The sequence below is a fragment of the Gopherus flavomarginatus genome, chromosome 20 (assembly GCF_025201925.1).
Source record: "Gopherus flavomarginatus isolate rGopFla2 chromosome 20, rGopFla2.mat.asm, whole genome shotgun sequence".
Lineage (NCBI taxonomy): Eukaryota > Metazoa > Chordata > Testudines > Testudinidae > Gopherus > Gopherus flavomarginatus.
Genome location: NC_066636.1, coordinates 990810 through 1017529, shown reverse-complemented (window position 1 = coordinate 1017529; position 26720 = coordinate 990810). Strand labels below are relative to the sequence as shown.

Here is a 26720-nt window from a genome sequence, read left to right as displayed (position 1 = left end):
GAGGCTGAATCGTAGGCACCCGAGTGTGATATGGACGGCAGCAACTTATCAGTGCTTTTGGCATTCACAGAGCAGCTGCATATGGTAGGCTGTTGCTTTTGGACTAGGGAAACAAGCACTGATTGGTGGGACCGTATTGTCATGCAGGTGTGGGATGAAGACCAGTGGGTACAGAATGTTTGGATGCGTAAAACAACCTTCCTGGAGCTATGTGCTTAGCTGGCCCCCGACCTGCGGTGCAAGGACACCAGATTGAGAGCTGCCCTTTTGGTAGAGAAGCGTGTTGCAATTGCTCTATGGAAGTTGGCAAATCCAGACAGCTACTGGTCAGTTGCAAATCAATTTGAAGTGGGGAAGTCCACTGTTGGGGCTGTATTACTCCAAGTGTGTAGGGCAATAAACTGCATCCTGCTGCGGAGGACCGTGACTCTGGAAAATGTGCATGAAGTAGTGGCTGGCTTTGCAGAGATGGGCTTCCCTAACTGTGACGGAGAAGCACAGACCACCTTGCCTCTGTGTACATCAATAGGAAGGGATACTTCTCCATGGTGTTGCAGGCGCTTGTGGATCAATGGGTATGTTTCACAGACATCAATGCAGGCTGGTCTGGAAAGGTGCATGACACATGCATCTTCAGGAACAATGGCCTGTACAGAAAGCTGCAGTCGGGGAATTTCTTTCCAGACCACAAGATCACAGTGTGGGATGTGGAAATGCCCATAGTAATCCTGGGAGACCCGGCTTACCCCTTACAGCCCTGGCTCATGAAACCTTACACAGGGCACCTGGACAGCAGCAAGGAGCGTTTTAATAACAGGCTAGCCAGGTGCCGCATGGTAGTCGAATGTGCCTTTGGCCGTTGGAAAGCTTGCTGGAGGTGTCTCAATGGCAGGATAGACCTTACCGAGGATAATATTCCCGCGGTCATAGCCGCATGCTGCACTTTGCATAATCTGTGTGAATCTAAGGGTGAAATGTTTGCTCAGGTGTGGAGCACTGAGGCAGAGCGCTTGGCTGCACAGTTTGAACAGCCAGATGCTAGGGCTGTCAGAGAAGCCCAGGGGGCTGCTATTAACATCAGAAAGGCTCTGAGGAACCACTTGGACAACAAGGGGCACTAACACATATCTGCTTTGGAGTTACTTCCCTGGTACATCTATGTACAATTTTTGGGCCCAAGATCTATGCAACAAAATGATTTAGAATCCTGTTCCCGAGAGTGAATTGATTGCTATACACTTTTGTAGAACACAGAATAAAAACACTGTACCATTAAATACCTTGGCCTTTGTTGACTGTTAAAAAGGGTAAAACCTCATAACTATGTGTAGCTACAGCTATCATTGTCCAAGCTGTGAGAGAGGGTGGAGTGATAGGGAAACTCAGGACTGCTGTGAAGTGAAAAGCAATGTGTGAGCATAGAGGAGGGTGTGGTTGGCAAAGAATTGTGCATCTGCATGTGCTGCAGTGGAGGTCAACCACGGATCTGCTCAGTCTGCAGCTGTATCAACGACTTGAGAATCTCTGTCTGATCCTCCATAACTTTTATCATCCGCTCTGCCATGTGCCTAGCAAATACTGCATTCTTTATTCTGTCCCTGGTCTGTCTCTCATCGCGCTGCAGCACCTCCCTGAACACATCTTCTTTGCTGCGTCTCGTCTTCTTCCTTATCTTCCGAAGCCAGTTGGCAGCAGTGCATGGTGCATTCCTCAAGGTCTCGGCTGCTGTGGACAATTCTCAGAAGAGGGACTGTTACATTCCAGCAAACGACTTAAAGATTTCAGTAGCAAGGGTCTTTTGCAACTAGTAGCTATCACTTTCTCACTGACTCTAGGCAGGCACACAGCTCCATGAGCACCCCAGTCGTGGGGAGTGTTGGGAGTGGGGGGAAGGCGGTTGTGCGTATGGACAAAACAGTCATGGCTTGCAGGGCAACTTTGCAGGGAACTCATTCTAAAATTATCCCACACTTTTTCACATGCGGCCAACTTGCTGCCTGACATCTCGCTGCTGCAGGTGACCAGAGAAACCAGGGCACAGCTGCTGAATGCTTTTGGCAATGCAGCTCAGCTATGTGCTGCTTTGGTCCCAGCTCCAGTGATTGCTAAGTGTCATGGTACAGTTTCCTACAATGGGGAAACTAACAAGGCTGCAGTCCCTTGGAATCTGCGGCAGAGGATTAACAAGTACCTCTTGGAAACTTTCCAGAGCCTCTCTCTGGAGGATTCCCTGCAGCTCTGGATGTCTATCGACACCCTGCTTAGCCATGCAGATTAGCTACACAGGGCGATGTTCAGCTCACAGAAAACGCTACCTGCCTCCCACTTTTCGATTCCCTACACAAGCCACAGCAACCTACCCGGCGTCTCATCTGCTTCCTGCTCCCCACAGAGCACTTCTGGAATGGAGAAAAGTTCCTGGCTGCCTGCCCCACTGGGCGACCCTGCTGGGAGCTCCACATCCTCTTATAGCTCAACTTCTTCATCCAGAATTTCAGCCTCTGGGTTACCCCCTCTTTCTGCTGCCTCCGAAGTATCCATGGGGCAATCGGCGATGGAGGTGGGGTCACCACTGCGGATAGCATTCAGTTCGTTATAGAAGCGGCAGGTCTTAGGTGCACCACCGAAGCGATGGTTTGCCTGCCACGCCTTATGGTACACCTGCGTCAGCTCCTTTAACTTCATTCTGCACTGCTGCATGTCCCAATCAGAGCCCTTTTCACACAGGACTCAAGAAATTTCCCCATATGTGTCCTGATTCCTATGGGTCACTCACAACTGCGACTGAACAGACTCCTTTCCCCATATACTGATCAGATCCAACAGCTCAGCAGTGGTCCAAGCAGGCGCCCATTTGGTGCGGTAGCCAGCCATGCTCACCTGGGAAGCCAGCAAGAAGGAAATGAGATTTAAAAATCCTGGGGCTTGCAAGGGGGAGGAGCAGGTTGGCTTCAGGGCAGCAGAGTTCACACTGCTGACCAGAGTGGCAGCGTGGGAATTGTGGGACACTTTCCAGAGGCCAATAAAATCAGAAAAAAAAGGCGTGGTGTCTACACTGGCTGTTTGTCGACAACAAAGGGAGGAGAAAAGACAAAAGTCTCTTGCAGGGATGGAAGTTTTTTGTTGCCAAAACTGGGTGGGTTTTTTTTTACAAAAGGCCCATTGCAGTGTATACACTATTGCTGTTTTGACAAAACATGCTAGTGTAGACAAGCTCTAAAAGTCTTCGCCGCCCGGTCTCAAGCTGGGCACAGCACTCCTTCCTGAGCGTCTGTCCTCCCTCCCCTGGGCTCCCACCCCAAGGCTCTCCAGAGCAGTGGTTTTCAAACGGTGGGTCGTGACCCAGTACTGGGTCGCGGAATGTTAAGGCACTGGGTCGTGGCAGCTCTAGTCAGCACTGCCCACCAGGCTGTTAAAAGTCCCATCGTTAGTGCTGCCTGGCCAAGGCAGGCTAGTCCTTACTTGTTCTGACACCGCGCTGTGCCTCATAAGCGGCCAGCAGCGGGTTCTGCTCCTAGGCAGGGGGGCCACAGGTTCTGCGCGCTGCCCTCAGCCCGAGCACTGGCTCGGCACTCCCATTGACTGAGAGCAGCTCCGTTGGGTCATGGGCATCAACAATTTTCTTCAACTGGGTCACCAGAAAAAAAGTTTGAAAACCGCTGCTCTAGAGCCTCCCTTCTCTTTCTCCACAGGCTTCTGTCAGAGGCCTGATCTAGCCACATGACCTGCCCATCATCATGTGACTTTGCTAATTTTCTCTGCCTGGGGAAGTGAGCTAAGGGTGTCACACATGCTTGGAACTAGGGCGCCCAGACAGCAAGTGTGAAAAATCAGGACGGGGGTGGGGGGTAGTAGGACACTATATAAGAAAAAGACCCCAAAATTGGGACTTTCCCTATAAAATCGGGACATCTGGTCACCTTGCCCGGAACCATCTCTTAAAGGGTCAGAGGTTAATGTGGCTCTATCTGGAAAGATTTCCATAGAGTGCTCTTGCCCCTTCTTTCAGCACTGGCGTCTCATTGCCAACATCAGCATTACCCCTCGGACTAGCAGGAGCAAAATCCTGGGGCTTTGCAGGTCACCTTCCTTGTGGAGGAGAAATCAGTGACATGGAGTCTGAGTATTCTCTATGGGTAGCATCTTTTATTTGCATGGTGTGCACCCAGTCCTGGAACACAGCTTGTCACTGACAGCTGCACAGACAAAACTAACCCCACAGTATTTCTCCAAAGGCTGAAAACTTGCTCACACATTAAGAAAAAAATAACCTATAAGACTCTGTGTATACGCTTCCCAGCCAGAGCCGTCTGGTGTCTCCCACCATGACAGTTTATTTGTAAATGTCATGGGAAAGCCAGGGACCTGGCATGGGAGATGGGCCATAAACAGACACTGAAATGACTCTCCCCAGCCAGTGGCTTTTGGTTCAGCAGACAGAGTGAGAGACGAGCTGCCAAGCACAACGTTTTCTAATGCACTGTCTCTTGCCTGTTCCAGCCGCCTGGCGCTGAGTCCCTTGGATGGGAACATGGATTTGAGCAGCCACTTGGAGTCGACACTGCCAGGAGCCCAGGTGCGTAGCTGAGATCTGTCCTCCTCAGAGGGCTGAGATATGGCAGTCGAGAGACCCCCCTTTGTGTCCCCCGTGATGTAGACACATGCTCCCTTGCTGCTCCAGGTGTTGGGGATGGTTGTTAAGCTCAGGCATCCATCCTGGACTCAGCTGGCTCTCTTCTTCCTTTCCAGTATGTGTCCCTGGCTTCCCAGGGCCTCAGCTGGTCCCTGAGGAGCATGAGTCCGCTGCACAGGAACGTGTTGTGGAGCTCCAGCCCCAGCACAGTGACCAGAACAGAGATAGAGATGACTGGGCATCTTTCATTCAGCGCCAACCTGGGGCTGGATTGGAACTGCAGCCTCCTATAGGGGAAAGGCCCCATGGCTCATTTCCCAAGAACCAGCCAGGGTCCCATATCCCAGCCAGCCAGCTCCACCCTCAGCAGTTGTGTAATGGGGGGATATATTGGGCTGGGGTGTGTAAGACCTGGCCTCAGCCTGTGATTCTGTGCTGATCTCAGCTGGATCCGCGTGTCTGTCCTTCTCCTGATGTGGGAATCGTCTCTTCGCTCTCTTTCAGCCTCCTTTCTCCTCGGCTCACCTCCCGCTCAGGTGCACCAGAGGGCTTGTCTTCTCTCCCGTCTCCGAAGAGCAGCAGCAGAAGGAGGCTGCCGAGGCCTTGATGGTGCTGAGAAATTCCACCCAGCTGGCCCCCTCTGCTGCCATGCCAGACTTTCTGCCCCTCACTGGCACTGCACCCCCCTTGCTGGCCTTTCCTAATTTCACCCCTTACCCTGGAGACCCTGGTAACATGGGGGCATCTGATCCCACCCAGCAGCAGGTCCTGAAGGCCCCTGGGGACAAGGCTTTGCCAGCAGAGCGGGCTGGCGCTGGTGGGCAGCAGGGGTTGGGATGTGTGCTCCCCGGTTTGCTGCACTGCAGCACTCTTCCTCAGCCACGCAAGAACTTCCGCCTGGTCTTGACAGCACCACAGGGAGCCACAACCCTGATGGTTTCCAACATCCAGGTCTTCAAACCTGGTTCCAGCCCCCGGGAGATTCCTAACTATGATGCCCCCCATCCTGCCCCTTCTGACTCCCTGGGCTCCATTGCACAGACCCTCTGCGAGGCACAGGCTGCGGATCCCGGTAGGATTCCAGAGACAGCTGCGTCCGCCCCGGATCCAGCTTGCACTGCCTCTGCTCTCAGCAGTCCTCAGTCCCTGCCCTTGTGTGCCCCTCCTGCAGAAATGCCCATCTCCCCACTGCCCACGCAAAGCCCCCCTGTCATGGTGGAAGTGCACACGCTCCCCAGGTTGTCCTTACTGACTCCCAGCCCAAACCTCATTACCCACCAGCCCCTCCCAGACACTGTGCTTGCCCCAAGGTTCAAGTGCCAGCAGGGCCCTGCGAGCCAGGGGAGCGGCAGTGGCAGCAAGGGGCAGGTGGCAGAGGAGAGCAGCAGAAGCAGGGCACCTGGGACCTGGGGCCTGGCAGGTACAGTGTGAGCCACTTGGCTGCTCCCATCACTGAGGGCACATGTCCGATTACTGACCCTTCCCGCCAGGGGTCCGGCCTGCTCAGGCACAGAGACCAAGCACACTCAGCTCCCACTCAGGCCACTGAACGGCTGTACGATCAGAACAGCGTTCGCTCCTGAGCCCACCAGGACAGCACTGAAACTGGTGCCCCCTAAAGGGACAAAGCTCCATGTCCCATTGCCCACCCCCTGAGCTAGCCAGTCCCCCTGCCCGGAGTAGGGTAACCAAGTGTCCAGTTTTCGACCGGAACACCCAGTTAAAAAAGGGACCCTGGTGGCTCCAGTCAGCACCGTTAAAAGTCCGGTCAGCGGTGCTGCGGAGCCAAGGCAGGCTAGTCCCTACCAGTCCAGACTCTGCGCTGCACCCTGGAAGAGGCCAGCAGGTCCGGCTCCTAGGTGGAGGGCCCACGGGGCTCCATGCACTGCCCCCATCCCGAGCACCGGCTCTGCACTCCCATTGGCTAGGAACTGTGGCCAATGGGAGCTGCAGGGGCAGTGCCTGCGGGTGAGAGCAGCGCACAGAGACACCTGCCATGCCTCTGCCTAGGATTTGGACCTGCTGGACGCTTTTGGGGTGCAGTGCAGAATCAGCACAGGCAGCAAGCCTACCTTACCCGCCCTGCACCGCTGACCAGGAGCTGCCAGAGATAAGCCTGTGCCCCAACTCCAAGGCCCAACCCCCTGCCCCAGCCTGAGCTCCCCTCAAACCCAGAGCCCCCTCCTGCACCCCAAGTTCCTCCTCCTTGGCCCCACACCAGATCCTGCACCTCTAGATAGAGCCCTCATCCCCTGCACCCAACCGCCTGCCTCAGCCCAGAGTTCCCTCCCTGAACTCCACCCTACCCCCCAGCCTGGAGCCCCCTCCTGCATCCAAAAATCCCTCATCCCTGGTCCCACCCCAGAGCCTCTACCCCCAGATGGAGCCCTTACCCCCCCAACCTACTGCCCCAGCCTAGAGCCCCTCCCACAGCCTGAACTCCTCTGCCCCACCCACCAGCCTGGAGCCCCCTTCTGCACTGCAAACCCCTCATCCCCAGCCCCACGCCAGAGCCCTCACCCCCTCCCACACCCCAACCCCTGCCCCAGCCCAGTGAAAGTGAGTGAGGGTGGGGGAGAGCAAGCCACTGAGGGAGGGAGAATGTTGTGAGTAGGGGGACGGGCCTCGGGGAAGGGGTGGGACAGGGGGAGTGGCCTTGGGGAAGGGGTGGGGCTAAGTTGTTTGGTTTTATGCGATTAGAAAGTTGGGAACCCTAGACCGGAGTCTGGATTAGAGCCAGCACGCCCTGAAAGGGACAAGCTGCATATCCCATTTCCTGGCCCCCTGCAACCAGCCAGCCTTCTCCCCTGGGACTGGTGGGAACAGCTGCCTGTATCCCATTTCCATGAACCACTCAGGGCATGTCCACACTGCCTCATAAACCCGGGTCTGTGGGACCTCGGCTAGTGGACTTGGTGTTTCCAAGCCATGCTCTCGCGACCAAACTGCACTGTAAACCCGGTGTGACACACCCCGCCCCCCACAGGGTGCAACCTGGAACTGGGAGATTGCTGAGCTCTCTGTTTTACCAGGCTGGGCTCCCTCTCACACTGACCTTTGACAAGCAGCAAAGCCCTCCAAGCTGACCCTCACACAGATATCCACAGGCGGGGCCACACCCAGCCACGATCATCAATGCTCTGGCCAGCCACTACATGAACCAACACTACAGATGCTCCAGCCAAAATACCCCCAGCTCCCCAGCCTAGATCCCGGCGCTGTCCTCGGCTGCCCTGGTCCAAAGCCTGACCAGTGGGAACTTATTACACAGTCCGCCACTTCTACAAAGGCAAGTGGACATGCACCAGCTCTTGTTCCTGAGCTGAGCTTTCACCCCAAGCACTTCACTCGAACCACTGTCTCAGGTAAAATATCAAACAGATTGAGTAACTTCAGAAAGGCAGATTTTAAGGGATTAGAAGTGATAGCAAACAGATCAAAGTTATTACCGAGCAAATGAACAAAAACGTAATATAAGCCTAATGTACTAGATAGGATTTGAATTAAGCAGCATCTCACCCTGTCAAATAGTATAAAAGTTCACCAAGGTTTCCTACACAGGCAGGCTTCCTTCTCTCTGGCCTGGGACCAGCACTTCCCCAGTTCAGTCTTTGTTCCTCGGGTAGGGTGACCAGGTGTCTGGTTTTTGACCAAACACCCACGTGAAAAGAGACCCTGGCGGCTCTGGTCAGCACAGCCGACCGGGCTGTTAAATTAAAAGTCCAGTTGGTGGTACTAAGGCAGGCTAGTCCCTACCTGTCGTGGCTGGCATCGCGCTGCGCCCTGGAATTAGCCACCAGGTCTGGCTCCTAGGCGGGGGGGCCACAGGGCTTCACATGCTGCCCCTGCCCCAAACACCGGCTCCACACTCCCATTGGCCGGTTCCCAGCCTATGGGAGCTCAGGGGAGCAGTGCCTGTGGGCGAGAGTGGTGCATGGAGCCTCCCAACCCTCCCCCCACCTTGGACCTGGACCTGCTGGCTGCTTCTGGGGCACGCACAGCGTGGTGCCAGGACAGACAGGCAGCCTGCCTTAGCTCCCCCGCAGTGCTGCTGACTGGGAGCCGCCCAGGGTAAGCCCATGCCCCAGTCCCAAGCCCCAGCCCTCAGCCCTGAGCACCCCCCCAAAGCCAGAGCATCTTCCTGCACCCCAAACCGCCCAGCCCCAGCCCCACCCCATAGCCTGCACCCCCAGCCTGAGCCCTCACCCCCTCCTGAACCCCAACCCCCTGCCACAGCCCAGTGAAAGTGAGTGAGGCTGAGGGAGAGCGAGCCACTGAGGGAAGGGGAATGTAGTGAGCAGGGGGAGGGGCCTCGGGGAAGGGGCAGGGCTAGGGTGTTCGGTTTTGTTCAACTAGAAAGTTGGCAACCCTATCCTCAGGTGTTTCCAGGCATTCTCTTGCGTGGGGAATGAGGCCCATTGGTGATGTCACGTCCCTCTTTCATAGCTTCTTCCATATGGCGGGAACCCCTTTGTTCCAAGCCAAGTCCCAGTCCAGTTTGTGCAAAAATACAGGTACCAAAATGGAGTTCAGTATCATGTGATCTAGTCACATGGCCTTGCATACTTCGCTGAGTCATTGCAGCCATTATCCATGGGCTGACTGAAGCCTCCCCAGGTGAGGATAAGCCTTTTCCATGACCATGCATGGTGTGCTGGCTAGCCTGAAAGCAACGAGCGTTTGGGTGTTGCCCAGGTGCAAGCACCTACAAAGTCAATGTTCATAACCCCAGATACAAAAATGATACATTTATACAACAAGGATAATCTATTCAGCAAACCTTCACTTTTCCATAGACACCTCACAGTCCATATTTTGTCCAAGATGCAGTATAACTATGTCATAACCATATAATCATACCACTGTGTTGAATAGGGAGTGCAGAGTGTCACCCCTGGGTCAGTGGGACCCCAGCTAGCGGACTCAGTGGTTCAGAGCTGTGCTCTAGTGACCACCCTGCACTGTAACCCTGAGTCTGTGGGTCCCCAGCTAGTGGAACTGGTGTTTCCAAGCCATGTTCTAGCCACCACACTGCACTGTAAATCTGAGTTTACGACTGCTGGACCTGGGTTCCCTCACAGCCATGCTAATGCGTCCATACTATGCTACACAGGCCTTCTGACACGGGTCTGCGGCTTCAGCTGCTCATATTACAAAATGACCTGAGTCCCAGTGGGACTCAGTCTCTGATACACGCCCCCAGCAGGGTCCTAGGACCTGCGTCCTGAGTATTCACTGACCCAGGTCAGACTGATGTGTGTGGACGGAATGGGGGCTTGGGCTCAAATCTGAATCAGCTTAGTGCGCAGTGTAGACGTACCCTCAGTCCTCCAGTACAAAACAGACCTGCCCATGTGACGGGCCAGGTAGCGAGTGGCCAGATTCATGCCCCAAGTCAGGGGGACGCTCTGTGGCTTGCTCAGTATCAGCTTGCCTCCTGTGCTGGGAGGTGCAGTCACTGAAATCCCAACAGCATGGGCCATACCTCGTCTCTGGGCAACACCAGAGGAGAGTCACCGGCCTGTCTTGGGGGAGAGCTTGGCCTGCTTGGCCAGCCTGGGATTTGAACAGTGGAAGGGGGAGGGAGTGCAGGGATCGGGTCCTGGAACATAACGTTAACTCGTGTGTTTTGTTTAGATCCCGCCACAGCAGGGACTGGCTTCCTCGTCCCCAAGCAAACACGCAGCTTCTCCATCCAGGGGGCCTTGCCCAACCTCATCTGCTCTTCCAGCCCAGCACCTCTCCATCCGCCACACTGAGCATCGGCCAGCTGAGCTTCATCTGGTTCCCGGCTCCTTGGGGACCAGAGATGGAGCAGGCCCTGCCTTTAGGAGAACGGCACTGGGAGGAAGGCCATGGGGATCAAGATGGATAATCATGGGGAGCGGGAGGGAATTTCACCCCACCTCCGCACTGGTGTTTGTTTTTAAGGGGCTTGGGGGAATAGCCACTTGTTGGTTTTTAAACTGCCTGTCCTGCTTTCCTTGTAGAAGTGTTAAAAGCCAGGCCAGCGCCATGCTGCAGTGCAGGGTGTGTGGGGACTCTCCATGCACATCTTCATTGGGAGGAGAGATGCACCCTTAACCCAAGTCAGCTAGCACAAGGTAAAATCCCAGTCAAGACAGGGCACTGCAGTTTGGAGTTTTCACACTGTGGTGGGTTGAGGTAAGAAGATGGGGGAGCCTAGGGTCTGTCTTGTCTTGCCTAGTATTTCACCTCATATTCATTACCATGTGGTAGCTAACGTGAGTCAAGAACAAACCTTGGTCCTAGTGAAGACACGGGACACAGCTGTGTTTGTCATGGGAATGTTAAAGCAGTGCATTTTTAATGGCGTTAGGGCCATGGGTTTTTAACAATATTGTATTGAGTAGTTTGAGTTCCTCCTGAAATTAACAGGGATTGAAATGAATTCCTGCTGGTTTTAAAGACTGGCATGTTTATTTCAAAGTCACTTTCGAGCTGCATTGAAGGATTTATCCCCCTTCTGGCATGTCCAAGTTGCCAGGGAATTTGTGAGGTTTATTCTTTTGGGAATGAGCGGACGTGAGTATCACACCATGAGTGGGTCCCGCTATTTGTTGCCAATAAAACACTGTGAACCAGTCTGAAACGTCACTAGTTGGGAGCGTTACTGTCCACGGATGGAGGGATTAGGCCAAATTTTTAAACATATGGCGCTTTTGAAAATCCCATCAGGCTCCTACCAGTATCTTTAGGCACTGAAATACCTGTAAATATCTGGCCTTAGGTGGCTGCCTCTGGCCTTCCTTCCCACACTGGGATAGGGCAGAGTTGGATATTTCAGCATCACTGGGTGGGTGCAGGGTTTGGGTTCCTCTCTGGGTGTTCTGTCTGACTGAAGCCCAGCCACTGCTGCCTGGCCGTTACGTCAGCAGCTAAGCCAGATTTGATCGCTAACTGCCAAGGGACTGCTGGACAGTGGGAGGTGCACCCCTGCCACCAACCCCACTGCCCCAGTGTGGCGCTGGGAGGCACTGTGCTGCCGGGAGTGGGAGATACTGGGTACCAGCCTTAATCCCAGGAGCTTCCTTTCGGAGGGCTCCTGTACCTATGAATGGGCTTAGGAAGCAAGGAGTGCTGCCTGTGGGGTGACTTGGCCTCTCCATGCCCCACAGTGATTTAGGGGGCAGTGAGAGGCATTGTGACTGCAGACATTGTGCATTTGCAGCCTGCTTTATGTGAAGAGTGAACAGCCCAGGGGGACATTAGGATGGGGGGCTGTGAGGGGAGATGTCTCTGTGCAGGGGAAGTTACACTGGGGGAGGGAGCAGTCAGGGGGGATGGGAGGCACATCTCTGTGCTGGGGGGAGCAGGGTATGTTGGGGGTTACACTGGGGGGCAGTCAGGAGGGATGTCTGTGTGCCAGGGGTAGCAGGGTACATGGAGAGGTTACACTGGGGGGCAGTCGGGTGGTTGGGGGGACATCTCTGTGCCAAGGGGAGAAGGGAATGTGGAGGGGTTACACTGGGGGGCAGTCAGGGGTGGGTGAGTGGGGGGGTTACACTGGGAGGTAATGGGGGCTGTGTCTGTGCAAAGGGGAAGCAGGCTATATGGAGGCAGGTTACCACTGGGGGGCAGCCAGGGTGGGGGCAGGTCTCTGTGCCATGTGACATGGGGGGGCAGCAGTGATGGGGGGGACACTGTCTGCCCCTCCCCCACAGCGGGGCCCGTTGGAAGATTCTAGAAGCGGCCAGTCACTCCGTGCACTCCGGGGGTGGGGGCAGGGGCGTGTGCAAAGGCTGCCGCCATGTGCAGTGTAACAACCGCCAAGGGGGCCTCACACTGCTCCCGCCCCTCCCCTTCCCCTACTGAAGGGGAAACGGCTGTCCCCAGCCCCGTGCCGCGAGGTGATTGGTCACGCGGGTCTGGAAGCCACACCCTGATTGGCTGGCCTGTTGCTGGAGCGAGCCCTTAGGGAAGGGCGTGGGCCGGACAGGCTGGATCCAGATTAGGCTGGTCTGGACTGGGCAGAGTGTGACCCCGATGCATGCCCCGCCCACCCTATGGGGCACTGTGAGCCCTCCCGAGCAAGCCCCACCCACCCCATGGGGCAGCGTGATCCCCAAGCATGCCCCACCCACCCCATGGGCACTGTGACCCCCAAGCATGACTCACCCTGTGGGCACTGTGACCCCCAAGCCTGACCCACTCACCCCATGGGGCAGCGTGACCCCTAAGCATGACTCACCCCATGGGCACTATGACCCCCCCAAGCATGCCCCGCCCACCCCATGGGCACTGTGACCCCCAAGCCTGACCCACCCACCCCATGGGGCAGCGTGACCCCTTAGCATGACTCACCCCATGGGCACTATGACCCCCTCAAGCATGCCCCACCCACCCCATGGGGCACTGTGACCCCCCCAAGCATGCCCCACCCACCCCATGGGTACTGTGACCCCCCTGCGCAGGACTGACCCACATGGGGAGAACATGACAGACCCATAGGGTGGAGCATGACCCTCCCAAAGCAGGGCTGACCCTTGGGGCAGCATGACCCCAGAGTGGGGCCAACCCTGCAGCGTGCGCGTCCCAAGCAAGAGCCCTATGCCAGGCTGACCACCGGGGCAGAGGGTGTGCAGGAGACACCAGCCTGCTGCACTAGGGGCAAGAGTGAGCCCCACGGGCAGGGCAGGGCAGGGCAAACCTCCCCCCCACCCCGCCAGGCCAAGCTGAACCTAAGGTCCAGGGGGCAGGGCAGGGCTCGGGGACCGCAGCAGCAGGGCCAGGAGAGCTGGCTCCTTGGGGGGCAGAATGGAGACAATGGGGCGATTTTACACTTTGCATGGGTGTTTTTGACAGGCCTGGCTCTACTCCACAAGGGATCCATGCAGGGCAGTCCTGGCCTGTGTGACGCAGGAGGGCGGGCGAGACGCTCAGCCATCTCCTCTTGGCTGGCCAGAGCAAGTCTCATCGCCAGCACCTGCTGCTGGGGTGTGGAGGTTTCTTGGTGCTCTGTTGCCAGTCGCAGCTGCAGCGGGGATCAGGGAGGCCCAGGTTTTGCATTGCCACCTGCTGCGCCGTGAGCTTATTACAACAGTAACATCAGCTGGGCGAGGTGTCTAACCCAGCCTGCCCTCTGCGAGGCAAGGGGCAGGATGCGCTCCCGGTTTTACAGCCACTGCGAGTGAGAAAGATTTGCAGCCCTTGGGACTCATAGACTCATAGACTCTAGAACTGGAAGGGACCTCGAGAGGTCATCGAGTCCAGTCCCCTGCCCTCATGGCAGGACCAAATACTGTCTAGACCATCCCTAATAGACATTTATCTAACCTACTCTTAAATATCTCCAGAGATGGAGATTCCACAACTTCCCTAGGCAATCTATTCCAGTGTTTAACTACCCTGACAGTTAGGAACTTTTTCCTAATGTCCAACCTAAATCTCCCTTGCTGCAGTTTAAGCCCATTGCTTCTTGTTCTATCATTGGAGGCTAAGGTGAACAAGTTTTCTCCCTCCTCCTGATGACACCCTTTTAGATACCTGAAAACTGCTATCATGTCCCCTCTCAGTCTTCTCTTTTCCAAACTAAACAAACCCAATTCCTTCAGCCTTCCTTCATAGGTCATGTTCTCAAGACCTTTAATCATTCTCGTTGCTCTTCTCTGGACCCTCTCCAGTTTTTCCACATCTTTCTTGAAATGCGGTGCCCAGAACTGGACACAATACTCCAGTTGAGGCCTAACCAGCGCAGAGCAAAGTGGAAGAATGACTTCTCGTGTCTTGTTTACAACACACCTGTTAATGCATCCCAGAATCACATTTGCTTTTTTTGCAACAGTATCACACTGTTGACTCATATTAAGCTTGAGGTCCACTATGACCCCTAGATCCCTTTCTGCCATACTCCTTCCTAGACAGTCTCCTCCCATTCTGTATGTGTGAAACTGATTGTTCCTTCCTAAGTGGAGCACTTTGCATTTATCTTTATTGAACTTCATCCTGTTTACCTCAGACCATTTCTCCAATTTGTCCAGATCATTTTGAATTTTGACCCTGTCCTCCAAAGCAGTTGCAATCCCTCCCAGTTTGGTATCGTCCGCAAACTTAATAAGCGTACTTTCTATGCCAACATCTAAATCGTTGATGAAGATATTGTACAGAACCGGTCCCAAAACAGAACCCTGCGGAACCCCACTTGTTATACCTTTCCAGCAGGATTGGGAGCCATTAATAACTACTCTCTGAGTACGGTTATCCAGCCAGTTATGCACCCACCTTATAGTAGCCCCATCTAAATTGTACTTTCCTAGTTTATCTATAAGAATATCATGTGAGACCGTATCAAATGCCTTACTAAAGTCTAGCTATATCACATCCACTGCTTCTCCCTTATCCACAAGGCTCGTTATCCTATCAAAGAATGCTATCAGATTAGTTTGACACGATTTGTTCTTTACAAATCCATGCCGGCTATTCCCTATCACCTTACCACCTTCCAAGTGTTTGCAGATGATTTCTTTAATTATCTGCTCCATTATCTTCCCTGGCACAGAAGTTAAATTAACTGGTCTGTAGTTTCCTGGGTTGTTTTTATTTCCCTTTTTATAGATGGGCACTATATTTGCCCCCTTCCAGTCTTCTGGAATCTCCCCCGTCTCCCATGATTTCCCAAAGATAATAGCTAGAGGCTCAGATACCTCTTCTATTAACTCCTTGAGTATTCTAGGATGCATTTCATCAGGCCCTGGTGACTTGCAGGCATCTAACTTTTCTAAGTGATTTTTTACTTGCTCTTTTTTTATTTTATCTTCTAAACTTACCCTCTTCCCGTAAGCATTCACTATATTTGACATTCCTTCAGACTTCTCAGTGAAGACCGAAACAAAGAAGTCATTAAGCATCTCTGCCATTTCCAAGTCTCCCGTTACTGTTTCCCCCTCCTCACTGAGCAGTGGGCCTACCCTGTCCTTGGTCTTCCTCTTGCTTCTAATGTATTGATAAAGTCTTCTTGTTTCCCTTTATTCCTGTAGCTAGTTTGAGCTCATTTTGTGCCTTTGCCTTTCTAATCTTGCCTCTGCATTCCTGTGTTATTTGCCTATATTTGTCCTTTGTAATCTGACCTAGTTTCCATTTTTTATATGACATCTTTTTATTTTGTAGGTCACACAAGATCTCGTGGTTAAGCCAAGGTGGTCTTTTGCCACATTTTCTATCTTTCCTAACCATCGGAATAGCTTGGTTTTGGGCCCTTAATAGCGTCCTTTGAAAAACTGCCAACTCTCCAAAGGGACACCAGGGGCCTGAGGCTGCCCACCTCCAGGGACCAGCTTGCGCTGAGGACCTGAGGTGAAGGGTTTCAATAGAGGCCAAGGGTGTTAAGGGACCCTCTTCCCTCCCACCCGAGTATTTCCTGTCTTGGCCTGGTGCTTGCTTCAATATGATCTGGGAGCCTGTAAATGCCTCTGCCCTAAGCCCCTTGCGCTTGCCTGGCTGTCGCGCTACTAGTTTCCGTGAGCTGCAGCCCCAGCTCTAACAAGTGCTTTTGAATTTGAACAGGCTGAAGTGGCAACGTTTTGTTGCAGTCGACACAGCAGTCCGGGGAGGTCAGTGATTCCCATGGCAGACAGGGAGCAGGGCCGGCCCGGCCACTGGGCTGCACTGCCATCACCAAACACAGAGGCCCCCACAATCTGAGTGACTCTGAGAAACTGGTGAGAAGGGTAGGTCTGTCCCTGCTGCTGCTCCTCTCCTGGAGATCCCGGAGTGTCTGCAGCAGCTTTCCAGCTAGTGAGGGCCCAGGCCCAGCGTCCCTGTGTCTGGGCTTACTGTGGGTACTACGCTTGGCGCTGCAGGGCTCCTTGCACACCCGACGGGAATTGCACTGCCTGTTTATCACTGTTGTCGAGCCTCACAGCTCCTGTGTTTTCTATGAGCCTCGCAGAGCTCTGAGGACCCCCATCGCTTGCCAGCACTTCCCCTCCCCACAGCAAGTCCTAAAATCCCATCAGTGGTGCTGCATAACTGCCTGCAGGGGTTACTCTGAGCGAATCCCCCGCTCCAGGCTGTGCATGCGACCTGCGGGCTCCAGGAGTGAGAAATCCTAAGCCAGGCCGGCAGTGCAGACTGCCCATTCCCCGCACCTGCTTTCCATAGGTGGCAGAGGCCCCGAGCTGCGCTGCTTTGGGATAAGAATGAGTATGGCCCCGGGCGGCTGCTGAAGGCGTTTTTCTCTGCAGCAGGTTTGTGAGGCTGAAACACCTCCTGGGCTCATCTGGGCTCCGAGTTAAAGAGATGGCATCTCCCCGAACCAGTTCCCATCAGACAGTCTCCTTGTCACTGCGGCGTTGGTTCTTCGGCCAGCATTTCAGAGCCCCAGCGCGGCTCCTATTTCCGCACGTGCCACTGCCCATTTATTTCTACAGGGCCCAGCACCGCAGTGACGGACGGACCTTGTACATCTCCTGGCAGCTCTGCCCAGGGAACCCATCGCAGAGACCCATGGGCCGGACAGCACAGCGGAGAGGGCAGAAAGCCAGCGCCAGGGCAGATCCCAACTCCTTCTGCACAGGCCACTGCTTCCCCTGAGCTGCACCTGCTTTGCAGCAGCTTCCCGTCCGCAGGGACCGGTCCCCCGCAGCCTAAGGACTGAATCCCCTGTTGGGGACTGGGAGCTCCGAGTACCGGCCCCGCCAGAGCACCCCCAGTCCCGGGGCCGAGTCCGGGGGGGTGATGAGAACAGCCAGAGTCACACAAAGGCTGCATTCAGGGGTAGGGGGGTGCTGGGAACAGCCGGGCTCTGGTGGGGAGGGTAAAGGGAAGCGCCGGAAGCAGGGGAGGGGGGTGCTCGGAACAGCCGAACTGGCTCATACCATCTCCGCGCGGCGGTGGGGGGGTGCACTTCCTCCCAGCCATCCTGTCACATGGTTCTGCCCAGGCTGCCCGCTGCTCCCGGACGCAGAGTGAACGTGCTCGCGGCTGCGGCGGTTCCGGAACCATTCGCTCCCGTCCCCTGCCAGCCTCTTAGGTGAGCCTCCCCCCGGCCCAGGGGAATGGTACCGCTCGCATGCATAGGGGGGAGCTCAGCGTGGATCTAACCATTATACCCACAGGAGGGTAGGAGAAGGGGAACCAGCCCCCTTTCTCTCTCTCCCCCCCATGGTCTCACCCATTCTACATGGGGGGGCTCGAGGGGCGGACCAAACCATTGTCTCTGGGGGGATGGATAAACCCCCTTCCGGGGGACCCTCAAGGGGTGGACCAAACCATTATTCTTCATGGGGGGTATTATGGGAGGGCTCAGCCCCGTTCGCCATACGCTAGCTTAGGAACTGAGTTTGGTCCTGCCCCGCATGAACTTGAGGAGTAAGGATCAGTCAATATACACCGGTGGGGGGGACGATCAGCTCCCCTCCAAAAGGAATGGTATCTCCCACGCTGCATGGGATCTGGGGGGGATGGACCCAACCATTATCCCATGTAAGGGGGTCTGATCTAGCTTAGAAACTTCAGCCACCTTGAAAATGGTACCGTCCGTGGGTGGGCTGAATGGATTCAACCATTATCCTCGGGCATGGGTAGAATGGACCCATCCCCCTATCCCAGGGAATGGTATTATCTGTAGACTCTACCATTGTCCCGGGAGGTTATAAGGGGACCAACCCCCCCCATCCTCTGGCAATGATACTGCGTCCCCCAAGGTCCATGGGGGTCTGGGGAGAACCATTATCAGAGCTGGGGGGGGGGTTGCTGCACTGACCTGCTGGCTTTGCCTCCTAGGAGCTTCCAGAACGATGAGCGACGGGGACAAGAACCCGGCCAGCACCCCCACGCCGCTGGCCGATGTGCAGGGGGATGGGCGCTGGCTGGCGCTGGTGGGTCAGCGCCGCGCAGCCCCCCTGCCCTGCCCCCACCCACGGGGACCCCCTGCCCCATGGAGGGAGCTGCACAGACACCCCCTGCTCCACCGGCACCCTGCATGGTCATCCTCTGCCCCCCAGGAACCCTCCTGCCCTGCCCCACAGGGACCCTGTACGGACATCCCCTGCCCCCTAGGAACCCCGCTGCCCTGCCCCACAGGGGGTGCTGCACAGACACCCCCTGTCCCACGGACACCCCCTGACTTGCCCTGCCCCATGGGGATCCTGCACGGACACCCCCTGTCCCATGGACACCCCCTGACCTGCCCTGCCCAGCCCCATGGTGGGTGCTGCACAGACCCCTCTGCCCCACGGGGACCCCCTGCCCCGCCACATGGACACTCCCGCCCTGCTCCACGGGACCATGCACGGACACCCCCTGCCCTAGGGGGACCCCTGCCCTGTCCCATAGGGACCCTGCACAGAGCCCCCCTGCCCTATGGGGACCCCGTGCCCCATGGGGGGTGCTGCATGGATACCCCTTGCCCCACCCCATGGCGACATTAATGATCTGGCGGATGGCGTGGGCTGCACCCTTAGCAAGTTTGCAGATGACATTAAACTGGGAGGAGTGGTAGATACGCTGGAGAGCAGGGGTAGGATACAGAGGGACCTAGACAAATTAGAGGATTGGGCCAAAAGAAACCTGATGAGGTTCAACAAAGACAAGTGCAGAGTCCTGCACTTAGGATGGAAGAATCCCATGTACTGCTACAGACTAGGGACCGAATGGCTAGGCAGCAGTTCTGCAGGAAAGGACCTGGGGTTACAGAGGACGAGAAGCTGGATAGGAGTCACCAGTGTCTCCTTGTTGCCAAGAAGGCTAACGGCATTTTGGGCTGTATAAGTAGGTGCATTGCCAGCAGATCGAGGGATGTGATCATTCCCCTCTATTCTGCGCTGGTGAAGCCTCATCTGGAGACTGTGTCCAGGTTTGTGCCCCATACTACAAGGATGTAGAAAAATTGGTTAGAGTCCAGCGGAGAGCAACAAAAATGATCAGGGGGCTGGAGCACATGATTTATGAGGAGAGGCTGAGGGAACTGGGATTGTTTAGTCTGCAGAAGAGAAGGATGAGGGGGGATTTGATAGCTGCTTTCAACTACCTGAAGGGGTTCCCAAGAGGATGGAGCTCGGCTGTTCTCAGTGGTGGCAGATGACAGAACAAGGAGCAATGGTCTCAAGTTGCAGTGGGAGAGGTCTAGGTTGGATATTAGGAAACACTATTTCCCTAGGAGGGTGGTGAAGCACTGGAATGGGTTCCCTAGGGAGGTGGTGGAATCTCCTTCCTTAGAGGTTTTTAAGGTCAGGCTTGACAAAGCCCTGGCTGGGATGATTTAGTTGGGGATTGATCCTGCTTTGAGCAGGGGGTTGGACTAGATGACTCCCAAGGTCCCTTCCGACCCTGAGATTCTGTGATTCTATGAACCTGCACAGACACCCCCTGCCCCGCCCCACAGGGACTCTGCCCAGACACCCCCTGCCCCGCCCCACAGGGACCCTGCCCAGACACCCCCCGCCCCGCCCCACAGGGACCCTGCCCAGACACCCCCCGCCTCGCCCCACAGGGACCCTGCAGACACCCCCTGCCCCGCCCCATGGGGAGTGCCACATGGCCATGCCCTGCCCCACCCCACAGGGGCTGCATTGGTGGCGGGTGAGAGGTCCCCATGGAGCTGGCCCCATATGCCCCACCCCACAGGGGCTGCATTGGTGGCAGGAGGTCCCCATGGAGCTGGCCCCATGCCCCACCCCACAGAGGCCACGTCCCAGCACTGGGCCTTTCAGCCTGCAAGGGAGAGTCTCTGCCTGACACAGGCTCTGGGGCCCATCTGCCCCTCAGCCCTGCCTGACCCCATCTGCCCCCCCAGCACCATCGCTTCATCGCAGACAGCAAGGACAAGGAGCCTGAGGTCGTGTTCATCGGGGACGCCCTGGTGCAGCTGCTCCAGCAGTTTGAGGTGAGCCCCCCGCTTGCCCTGGCAGGCTGGGGGTGCCATACAGGGACCACGGGCCCCCCAAGGGCCCCAGCTCTGACTCTCTCTCCCCCCAGATCTGGCGCGAGCTCTTCTCCCCACTGCACGCGCTCAACTTCGGCCTGGGGGGCGATGGGACTCAGCACGTGCTCTGGCGGCTGCAGCAGGGCGAGATGCAGCACATCCGGCCCAAGGTGCAGGATCGGTGCTGCGGGGGGGAGGCACTGGGGCCAAGGCGAATGGGGGGGGTAGGGGGCACTGACAGGGCAGGTGAATGGGATGTGGGGGCGGGGGGTGCTGATGGGGGGCAGTTGGCAGGTGGATTGGATGGGGGGGCGCTGACAGGGGGCAGTTGGCAGGTGAATGGGATGTGGGGGGGGCCCTGACGGGGGGCAGGTGGATGGGACGTGGGGGGGCGCTGACGGGGGGGGCAGTTGGCAGGTGAATGAGATGTGGGGGGCGGGGAGGCGCTAACAGGGGCAGGTGGCAGGGATGTGGGGGGGTGCTGACGGAGGGCAGTTGGCAGGTGAATGGGATGTGGGGTGTGGGGGGCGCTGATGGGGGGCAGGTGGATGGGATGTGGGGGTCGCTGACGGGGGCAGTTGGCAGGTGAATGGGATGTGGGGGGGCCCTGACGGGGGGCAGGTGGATGGGACGTGGGGGGGTGCTGACGGGGGGCAGTTGGCAGGTGAATGGGATGGGGGGGGCGCTGACAGGGGCAGGTGGCAGGGATGTGAGGGGGTGCTGACGGGGGGCAGTTGGCAGGTGAATGGGATGTGGGGGATGGGGAGCGCAGACGGGCAGGTGAATGGGATGTGGGGGGCGGGGGGCACTGACGGGGGCAGGTGGCAGGTGGATGGGATGCGGGGGGGCGCTGACGGGGGGCAGGTGGATGGGATGTGGGATGGGGGCACTGACGGGGGGCAGTTGGCAGGTGGATGGGATGTGGGGGGCGAGGAGCTGACAGGGGGCAGCTGAATGGGATGTGGGGGGGCGCTGATATTGGGCAGTTGGCAGGTGAACGGGATGTGGGGGGCGCTGACGGAGGGCAGTTGGCAGGTGAACGGGATGTGGGGGGCAGTTGGCAGGTGAATGGGATGTGGGGGGGCGCTGATATTGGGCAAGTGGCAGGTGAATGGGATGTGGGGGGTGCTGATGGGGGGCAGTTGGCAGGTGGATGGGATGGGGGGGCGGGGGCCGCTGATGGGAGGCAGGTGAATGGGATGTGGTGATGGGGGGCAGTTGGCAGGTGAATGGGATGTGGGGGGGCGCTGACCAGGGGCACTTGGCAGGTGAATGGGATGTGAGGGGGGCGCTGATGGGGGAAGTGGCAGGTGGATGGGATGTGGGGGGCAGGGGCCACCAACGGGGGGCAGTTGGATGGGATGTGAGGGGGGCGCTGATGGGGGAAGTTGCAGGTGGATGGGATGTGGGAGGCGCGGGGCGCTGACGGGGGGCAGTTGGCAGGTGGATGGGATATGCGGGGGCGCTGATATTGGGCAGGTGGCAGGTGGATGGGATGTGGGGGGCAGTTGGCAGGTGGATGGAATGTGGGGGGCGTGGGGCGCTGACGGGGGGCAGTTGGCAGGTGAACGGGATGTGGGGGGCAGTTGGCAGGTGGATGGGATGTGGGGGGCGCTGATATTGGGCAGGTGGCAGGTGGATGGGATGTGGGGGGCGCTGACGGGGGCAGGTGGCAGGTGGCTGGAATGTGGGGGGCAGTTGGCAGGTGAATGGGATGTGGGGGGCGCTGACGGGGGGCAGGTGGATGGGATGTGGGATGGGGGCACTGACGGGGGGCAGTTGGCAGGTGGATGGGATGTGGGGGGCGAGGAGCTGACAGGGGGCAGCTGAATGGGATGTGGGGGGGCGCTGATATTGGGCAGTTGGCAGGTGAACGGGATGTGGGGGGCGCTGACGGGGGGCAGTTGGCAGGTGAATGGGATGTGGGGGGGCGCTGATATTGGGCAGTTGGATGGGACGTGGGGGGTGCTGATGGGGGGCAGTTGGCAGGTGAATGGGATGTGGGGGGGCGCTGATATTGGGCAAGTGGCAGGTGAATGGGATGTGGGGGGTGCTGATGGGGGGCAGTTGGCAGGTGGATGGGATGGGGGGGGCGGGGGCCGCTGATGGGAGGCAGGTGAATGGGATGTGGTGATGGGGGGCAGTTGGCAGGTGAATGGGATGTGGGGGGGCGCTGACCAGGGGCACTTGGCAGGTGAATGGGATGTGAGGGGGGTGCTGATGGGGGCAGTTGGCAGGTGGATGGGATGTGGGGGGCAGGGGCCACCAACGGGGGGCAGTTGGATGGGATGTGAGGGGGGCGCTGATGGGGGAAGTGGCAGGTGGATGGGATGTGGGAGGCGCGGGGCGCTGACGGGGGGCAGTTGGCAGGTGGATGGGATATGCGGGGGTGCTGATATTGGGCAGGTGGCAGGTGGATGGGATGTGGGGGGCAGTTGGCAGGTGGATGGAATGTGGGGGGCGTGGGGCGCTGACGGGGGGCAGTTGGCAGGTGAACGGGATGTGGGGGGCAGTTGGCAGGTGGATGGGATGTGGGGGGCGCTGACGGGGGGCAGGTGGCAGGTGGCTGGGATGTGGGGGGCAGTTGGCAGGTGAATGGGATGGGGGGGCACTGACGGGGAGCAGTTGGATGGAATGTGGGGGCCGGGGGGTGCTGATGGGGAGCAGTTGGCAGGTGAATGGGATGTGGGGGGCGCTGACGGGGGGCAGGTGGCTGGAATGTGGGGGGCAGTTGGCAGGTGAATGGGATGTGGGGGGCGCTGACGGGGGGCAGGTGGCAGGTGGCTGGGATGTGGGGGGCAGTTGGCAGGTGAATGGGATGGGGGGGCGCTGACGGGGAGCAGTTGGATGGAATGTGGGGGCCGGGGGGTGCTGATGGGGAGCAGTTGGCAGGTGAATGGGATGTGGGGGGCGCTGACGGGGGCAGGTGGCTGGAATGTGGGGGGCAGTTGGCAGGTGAATGGGATGTGGGGGCCACTGACAGGGGGCAGGTGAATGGGATGTGGGGGGACGCTGACCGGGGGCACTTTGCAGGTGAATGGGATGGGGGGGGCATGCTGATATTGGGCAGGTGGATGGGATGTGAGGGGCGGGGGGCACTGATGGGCAGGTGGCAGGTGAATGGGATGTGGGGGAGCCCTGATGGGGGGCAGGTGGATGGGATGTGAAGGGGGCGCTGATGGGGGAAGTTGGCAGATGGATGGGATGTGGGGGGCGTGGAGCGCTGATGGGGGGCAGTTGGATGGGATGTGGGGGGGTGCTGATATTTGGCAGGTGAATGGGATGGGGGGGTTCTGATACTGGGCAGGTGAATGGGATGTGAGGGGCGGGGGGCACTGATGGGCAGGTGACAGGTGAATGGGATGTGGGGGAGCCCTGATGGGGGGCAGGTGGATGGGATGTGAAGGGGGCGCTGATGGGGGAAGTTGGCAGATGGATGGGATGTGGGGGGCGTGGAGCGCTGATGGGGGGCAGTTGGATGGGATGTGGGGGGGTGCTGATATTTGGCAGGTGAATGGGATGGGGGGGTTCTGATACTGGGCAGGTGAATGGGATGTGAGGGGCGGGGGGCACTGATGGGCAGGTGGCAGGTGAATGGGATGTGGGGGAGCCCTGATGGGGGGCAGGTGGATGGGATGTGAAGGGGGCGCTGATGGGGGAAGTTGGCAGATGGATGGGATGTGGGGGGCGTGGAGCGCTGATGGGGGGCAGTTGGATGGGATGTGGGGGGGTGCTGATATTTGGCAGGTGAATGGGATGGGGGGGTGCTGATACTGGGCAGGTGAATGGGATGTGAGGGGCGGGGGGCACTGATGGGCAGGTGGCAGGTGAATGGGATGTGGGGGAGCCCTGATGGGGGGCAGGTGGATGGGATGTGAAGGGGGCGCTGATGGGGGAAGTTGGCAGATGAATGGGATGTGGGGGGCGTGGAGCGCTGATGGGGGGCAGTTGGATGGGATGTGGGGGGGTGCTGATATTTGGCAGGTGAATGGGATGGGGGGGTTCTGATACTGGGCAGGTGAATGGGATGTGAGGGGCGGGGGGCACTGATGGGCAGGTGACAGGTGAATGGGATGTGGGGGAGCCCTGATGGGGGGCAGGTGGATGGGATGTGAAGGGGGCGCTGATGGGGGAAGTTGGCAGATGAATGGGATGTGGGGGGCGTGGAGCGCTGATGGGGGGCAGTTGGATGGGATGTGGGGGGGTGCTGATATTTGGCAGGTGAATGGGATGGGGGGGTTCTGATACTGGGCAGGTGAATGGGATGTGAGGGGCGGGGGGCACTGATGGGCAGGTGACAGGTGAATGGGATGTGGGGGAGCCCTGATGGGGGGCAGTTGGATGGGATGTGGGGGGCGCTGATATTGGGCAGGTGGATGGGATGTGGGGGGCGCTGACGGGGGGCAGGTGGCTGGAATGTGGGGGGCAGTTGGCAGGTGAATGGGATGTGGGGGGCGCTGACGGGGGGCAGGTGGCAGGTGGCTGGGATGTGGGGGGCAGTTGGCAGGTGAATGGGATGGGGGGGCGCTGACGGGGAGCAGTTGGATGGAATGTGGGGGCCGGGGGGTGCTGATGGGGAGCAGTTGGCAGGTGAATGGGATGTGGGGGGCGCTGACAGGGGGCAGGTGGCTGGAATGTGGGGGGCAGTTGGCAGGTGAATGGGATGTGGGGGCCGCTGACAGGGGGCAGGTGAATGGGATGTGGGGGGACGCTGACCGGGGGCACTTTGCAGGTGAATGGGATGGGGGGGGGGCATGCTGATATTGGGCAGGTGGCAGGTGAATGGGATGTGGGGGAGCCCTGATGGGGGGCAGGTGGATGGGATGTGAAGGGGGCGCTGATGGGGGAAGTTGGCAGATGAATGGGATGTGGGGGGCGTGGAGCGCTGATGGGGGGCAGTTGGATGGGATGTGGGGGGGTGCTGATATTTGGCAGGTGGATGGGATGTGGGGGGCAGTTGGCAGGTGAATGGGATGGGGGGGTGCTGATACTGGGCAGGTGAATGGGATGTGGGGAGCTGAGGGGATGAGCCCTGGGGGGGCAGGTGCTGTCCCCGCTGAGGCCTGGCCTCCCTGCAGATCGTGGTCGTCTGGGTGGGCGCCAATAACCACGGGCACACGGCCGAGCAGGTGGCCGGCGGCATCGAGGCCATCGTCCGGCTCCTGCAGGAGCAGCAGCCGCAGGCGTGCGTGGTGGTGCTGGTGAGTAGGGGGCACAGTGGGGGGTGGGGATGGGGCCCCTCCACGGGGCCTGACGGCGCCACGTCTCCCCCCAGGGCCTGCTGCCCCGCGGCCAGGGCCCCAACCCGCTGCGGGAGAGGAACCGGCGGGTGAACGAGCTGCTGCAGGCCCGGCTGCCGCGGCTGCCCAACGCCTGCTTCCTGGACGCCGACCCCGGCTTCGTGCACTCGGACGGCGCCATCAGCCACCACGACATGTACGACTACCTGCACCTCACCCGGCACGGCTACGCCCGCCTGTGCCCGCGGCTGCACGCGCTGCTGCTGCGCCTGCTGGGGGAGCGCCAGGGGGCCGGGCCCTGAGCCGCCATCTCCTACCCACCCACACCCCCGGCTCCCCGCCCCCTGGACATGCGACTGCCCAGGGCCCCTTGCACCCGCATGGGCATTAAACACTGATTTGCCATCTGGAGCCCGATTCTTTGCCTGGCCACCAGGTCCAGGGGAGGTTTGTGCCCCGTGGGATGGAGCGAGGCTGGGGGGTGACATGGACCCAAGATGTGGGGTCAAGAGGTCCCTCATGCAGGGCTAGGGGAAGGGGGGGCAGGCTGCCATCATCAGGGCCCCAAGGAGGGGGTGACAGACACAGGTTTGCTGGCAGGTGACAGAGCGTTGCCAGTGTCGGGGGGCAGAGAGCACCCAGATGAGGGGGTGTTGGGCTGCACCAGGTGCCAGCTCCCCTAGAGCAGGATGACCAGCTGGGCCAAGCCAGAGCCCTTGAGGGGGCCTGGGGTCTTCGGCAATGGGTCCTTCACTCATTCCGGGTGTGTTCGCTGGCACTGAAGGACCCGCCAAAAACTGTCATGGGGGCCCCTGCGGGGCCCTGCCCATGGGTGGGGGACAGAGCCTGGATTTATCGCTGGCCCCCTAGACAGCTTGAGGATCAGGGGGCGGAGCCTGGCAGTTCCCAGCCCCAGCATGACAGGGGGTGGAGCCTGGCACAGTTCCCACCCACAGCACGGCAG

General features: G+C 58.3%; 2 protein-coding genes and 2 long non-coding RNA genes across 17 annotated transcripts; 3 read left to right on the top strand and 1 right to left on the bottom strand.

The window, feature by feature from the left end:
* LOC127038077 (proline-rich protein 36-like) lies at window positions 1-6538 on the top strand. Of its 3 annotated transcripts, none has more exons than XM_050930474.1 (3): window positions 1-84; window positions 4501-4576; window positions 5138-6538. In XM_050930474.1, the coding sequence occupies exons 2-3, from the start codon at window positions 4532-4534 to the stop codon at window positions 6062-6064; spliced, it is 972 nt and encodes a 323-aa protein (XP_050786431.1). In that variant the 5' UTR covers window positions 1-84; window positions 4501-4531; the 3' UTR covers window positions 6065-6538. The 3 variants fall into 3 exon arrangements, with proteins under 3 accessions (XP_050786431.1, XP_050786430.1, XP_050786429.1); XM_050930473.1 differs by lacking the exon at window positions 1-84 and adding an exon at window positions 266-326; XM_050930472.1 differs by lacking the exon at window positions 1-84 and adding an exon at window positions 469-575.
* On the bottom strand, window positions 563-17565 carry LOC127038087 (uncharacterized). The gene is made up of 3 exons (XR_007770564.1): window positions 17470-17565; window positions 2361-2880; window positions 563-1725 (listed from the first exon to the last, which is right to left on the bottom strand). It is a non-coding gene; the product is annotated as an uncharacterized LOC127038087 (long non-coding RNA).
* PAFAH1B3 (platelet activating factor acetylhydrolase 1b catalytic subunit 3) lies at window positions 17526-26167 on the top strand. Its single transcript, XM_050930480.1, has 6 exons — window positions 17526-17624; window positions 18377-18471; window positions 20388-20477; window positions 20570-20686; window positions 25595-25717; window positions 25792-26167. The coding sequence occupies exons 2-6, from the start codon at window positions 18391-18393 to the stop codon at window positions 26056-26058; spliced, it is 678 nt and encodes a 225-aa protein (XP_050786437.1). The 5' UTR covers window positions 17526-17624; window positions 18377-18390; the 3' UTR covers window positions 26059-26167.
* On the top strand, window positions 21983-25308 carry LOC127038090 (uncharacterized). Of its 12 annotated transcripts, none has more exons than XR_007770572.1 (3): window positions 21983-22002; window positions 23037-23078; window positions 25295-25308. It is a non-coding gene; the product is annotated as an uncharacterized LOC127038090 (long non-coding RNA). The 12 variants fall into 12 exon arrangements; XR_007770575.1 differs by lacking the exon at window positions 25295-25308 and adding an exon at window positions 24344-24357; XR_007770578.1 differs by lacking the exon at window positions 25295-25308 and adding an exon at window positions 24107-24120.
* Window positions 26168-26720: the final 553 nt, after the last annotated feature.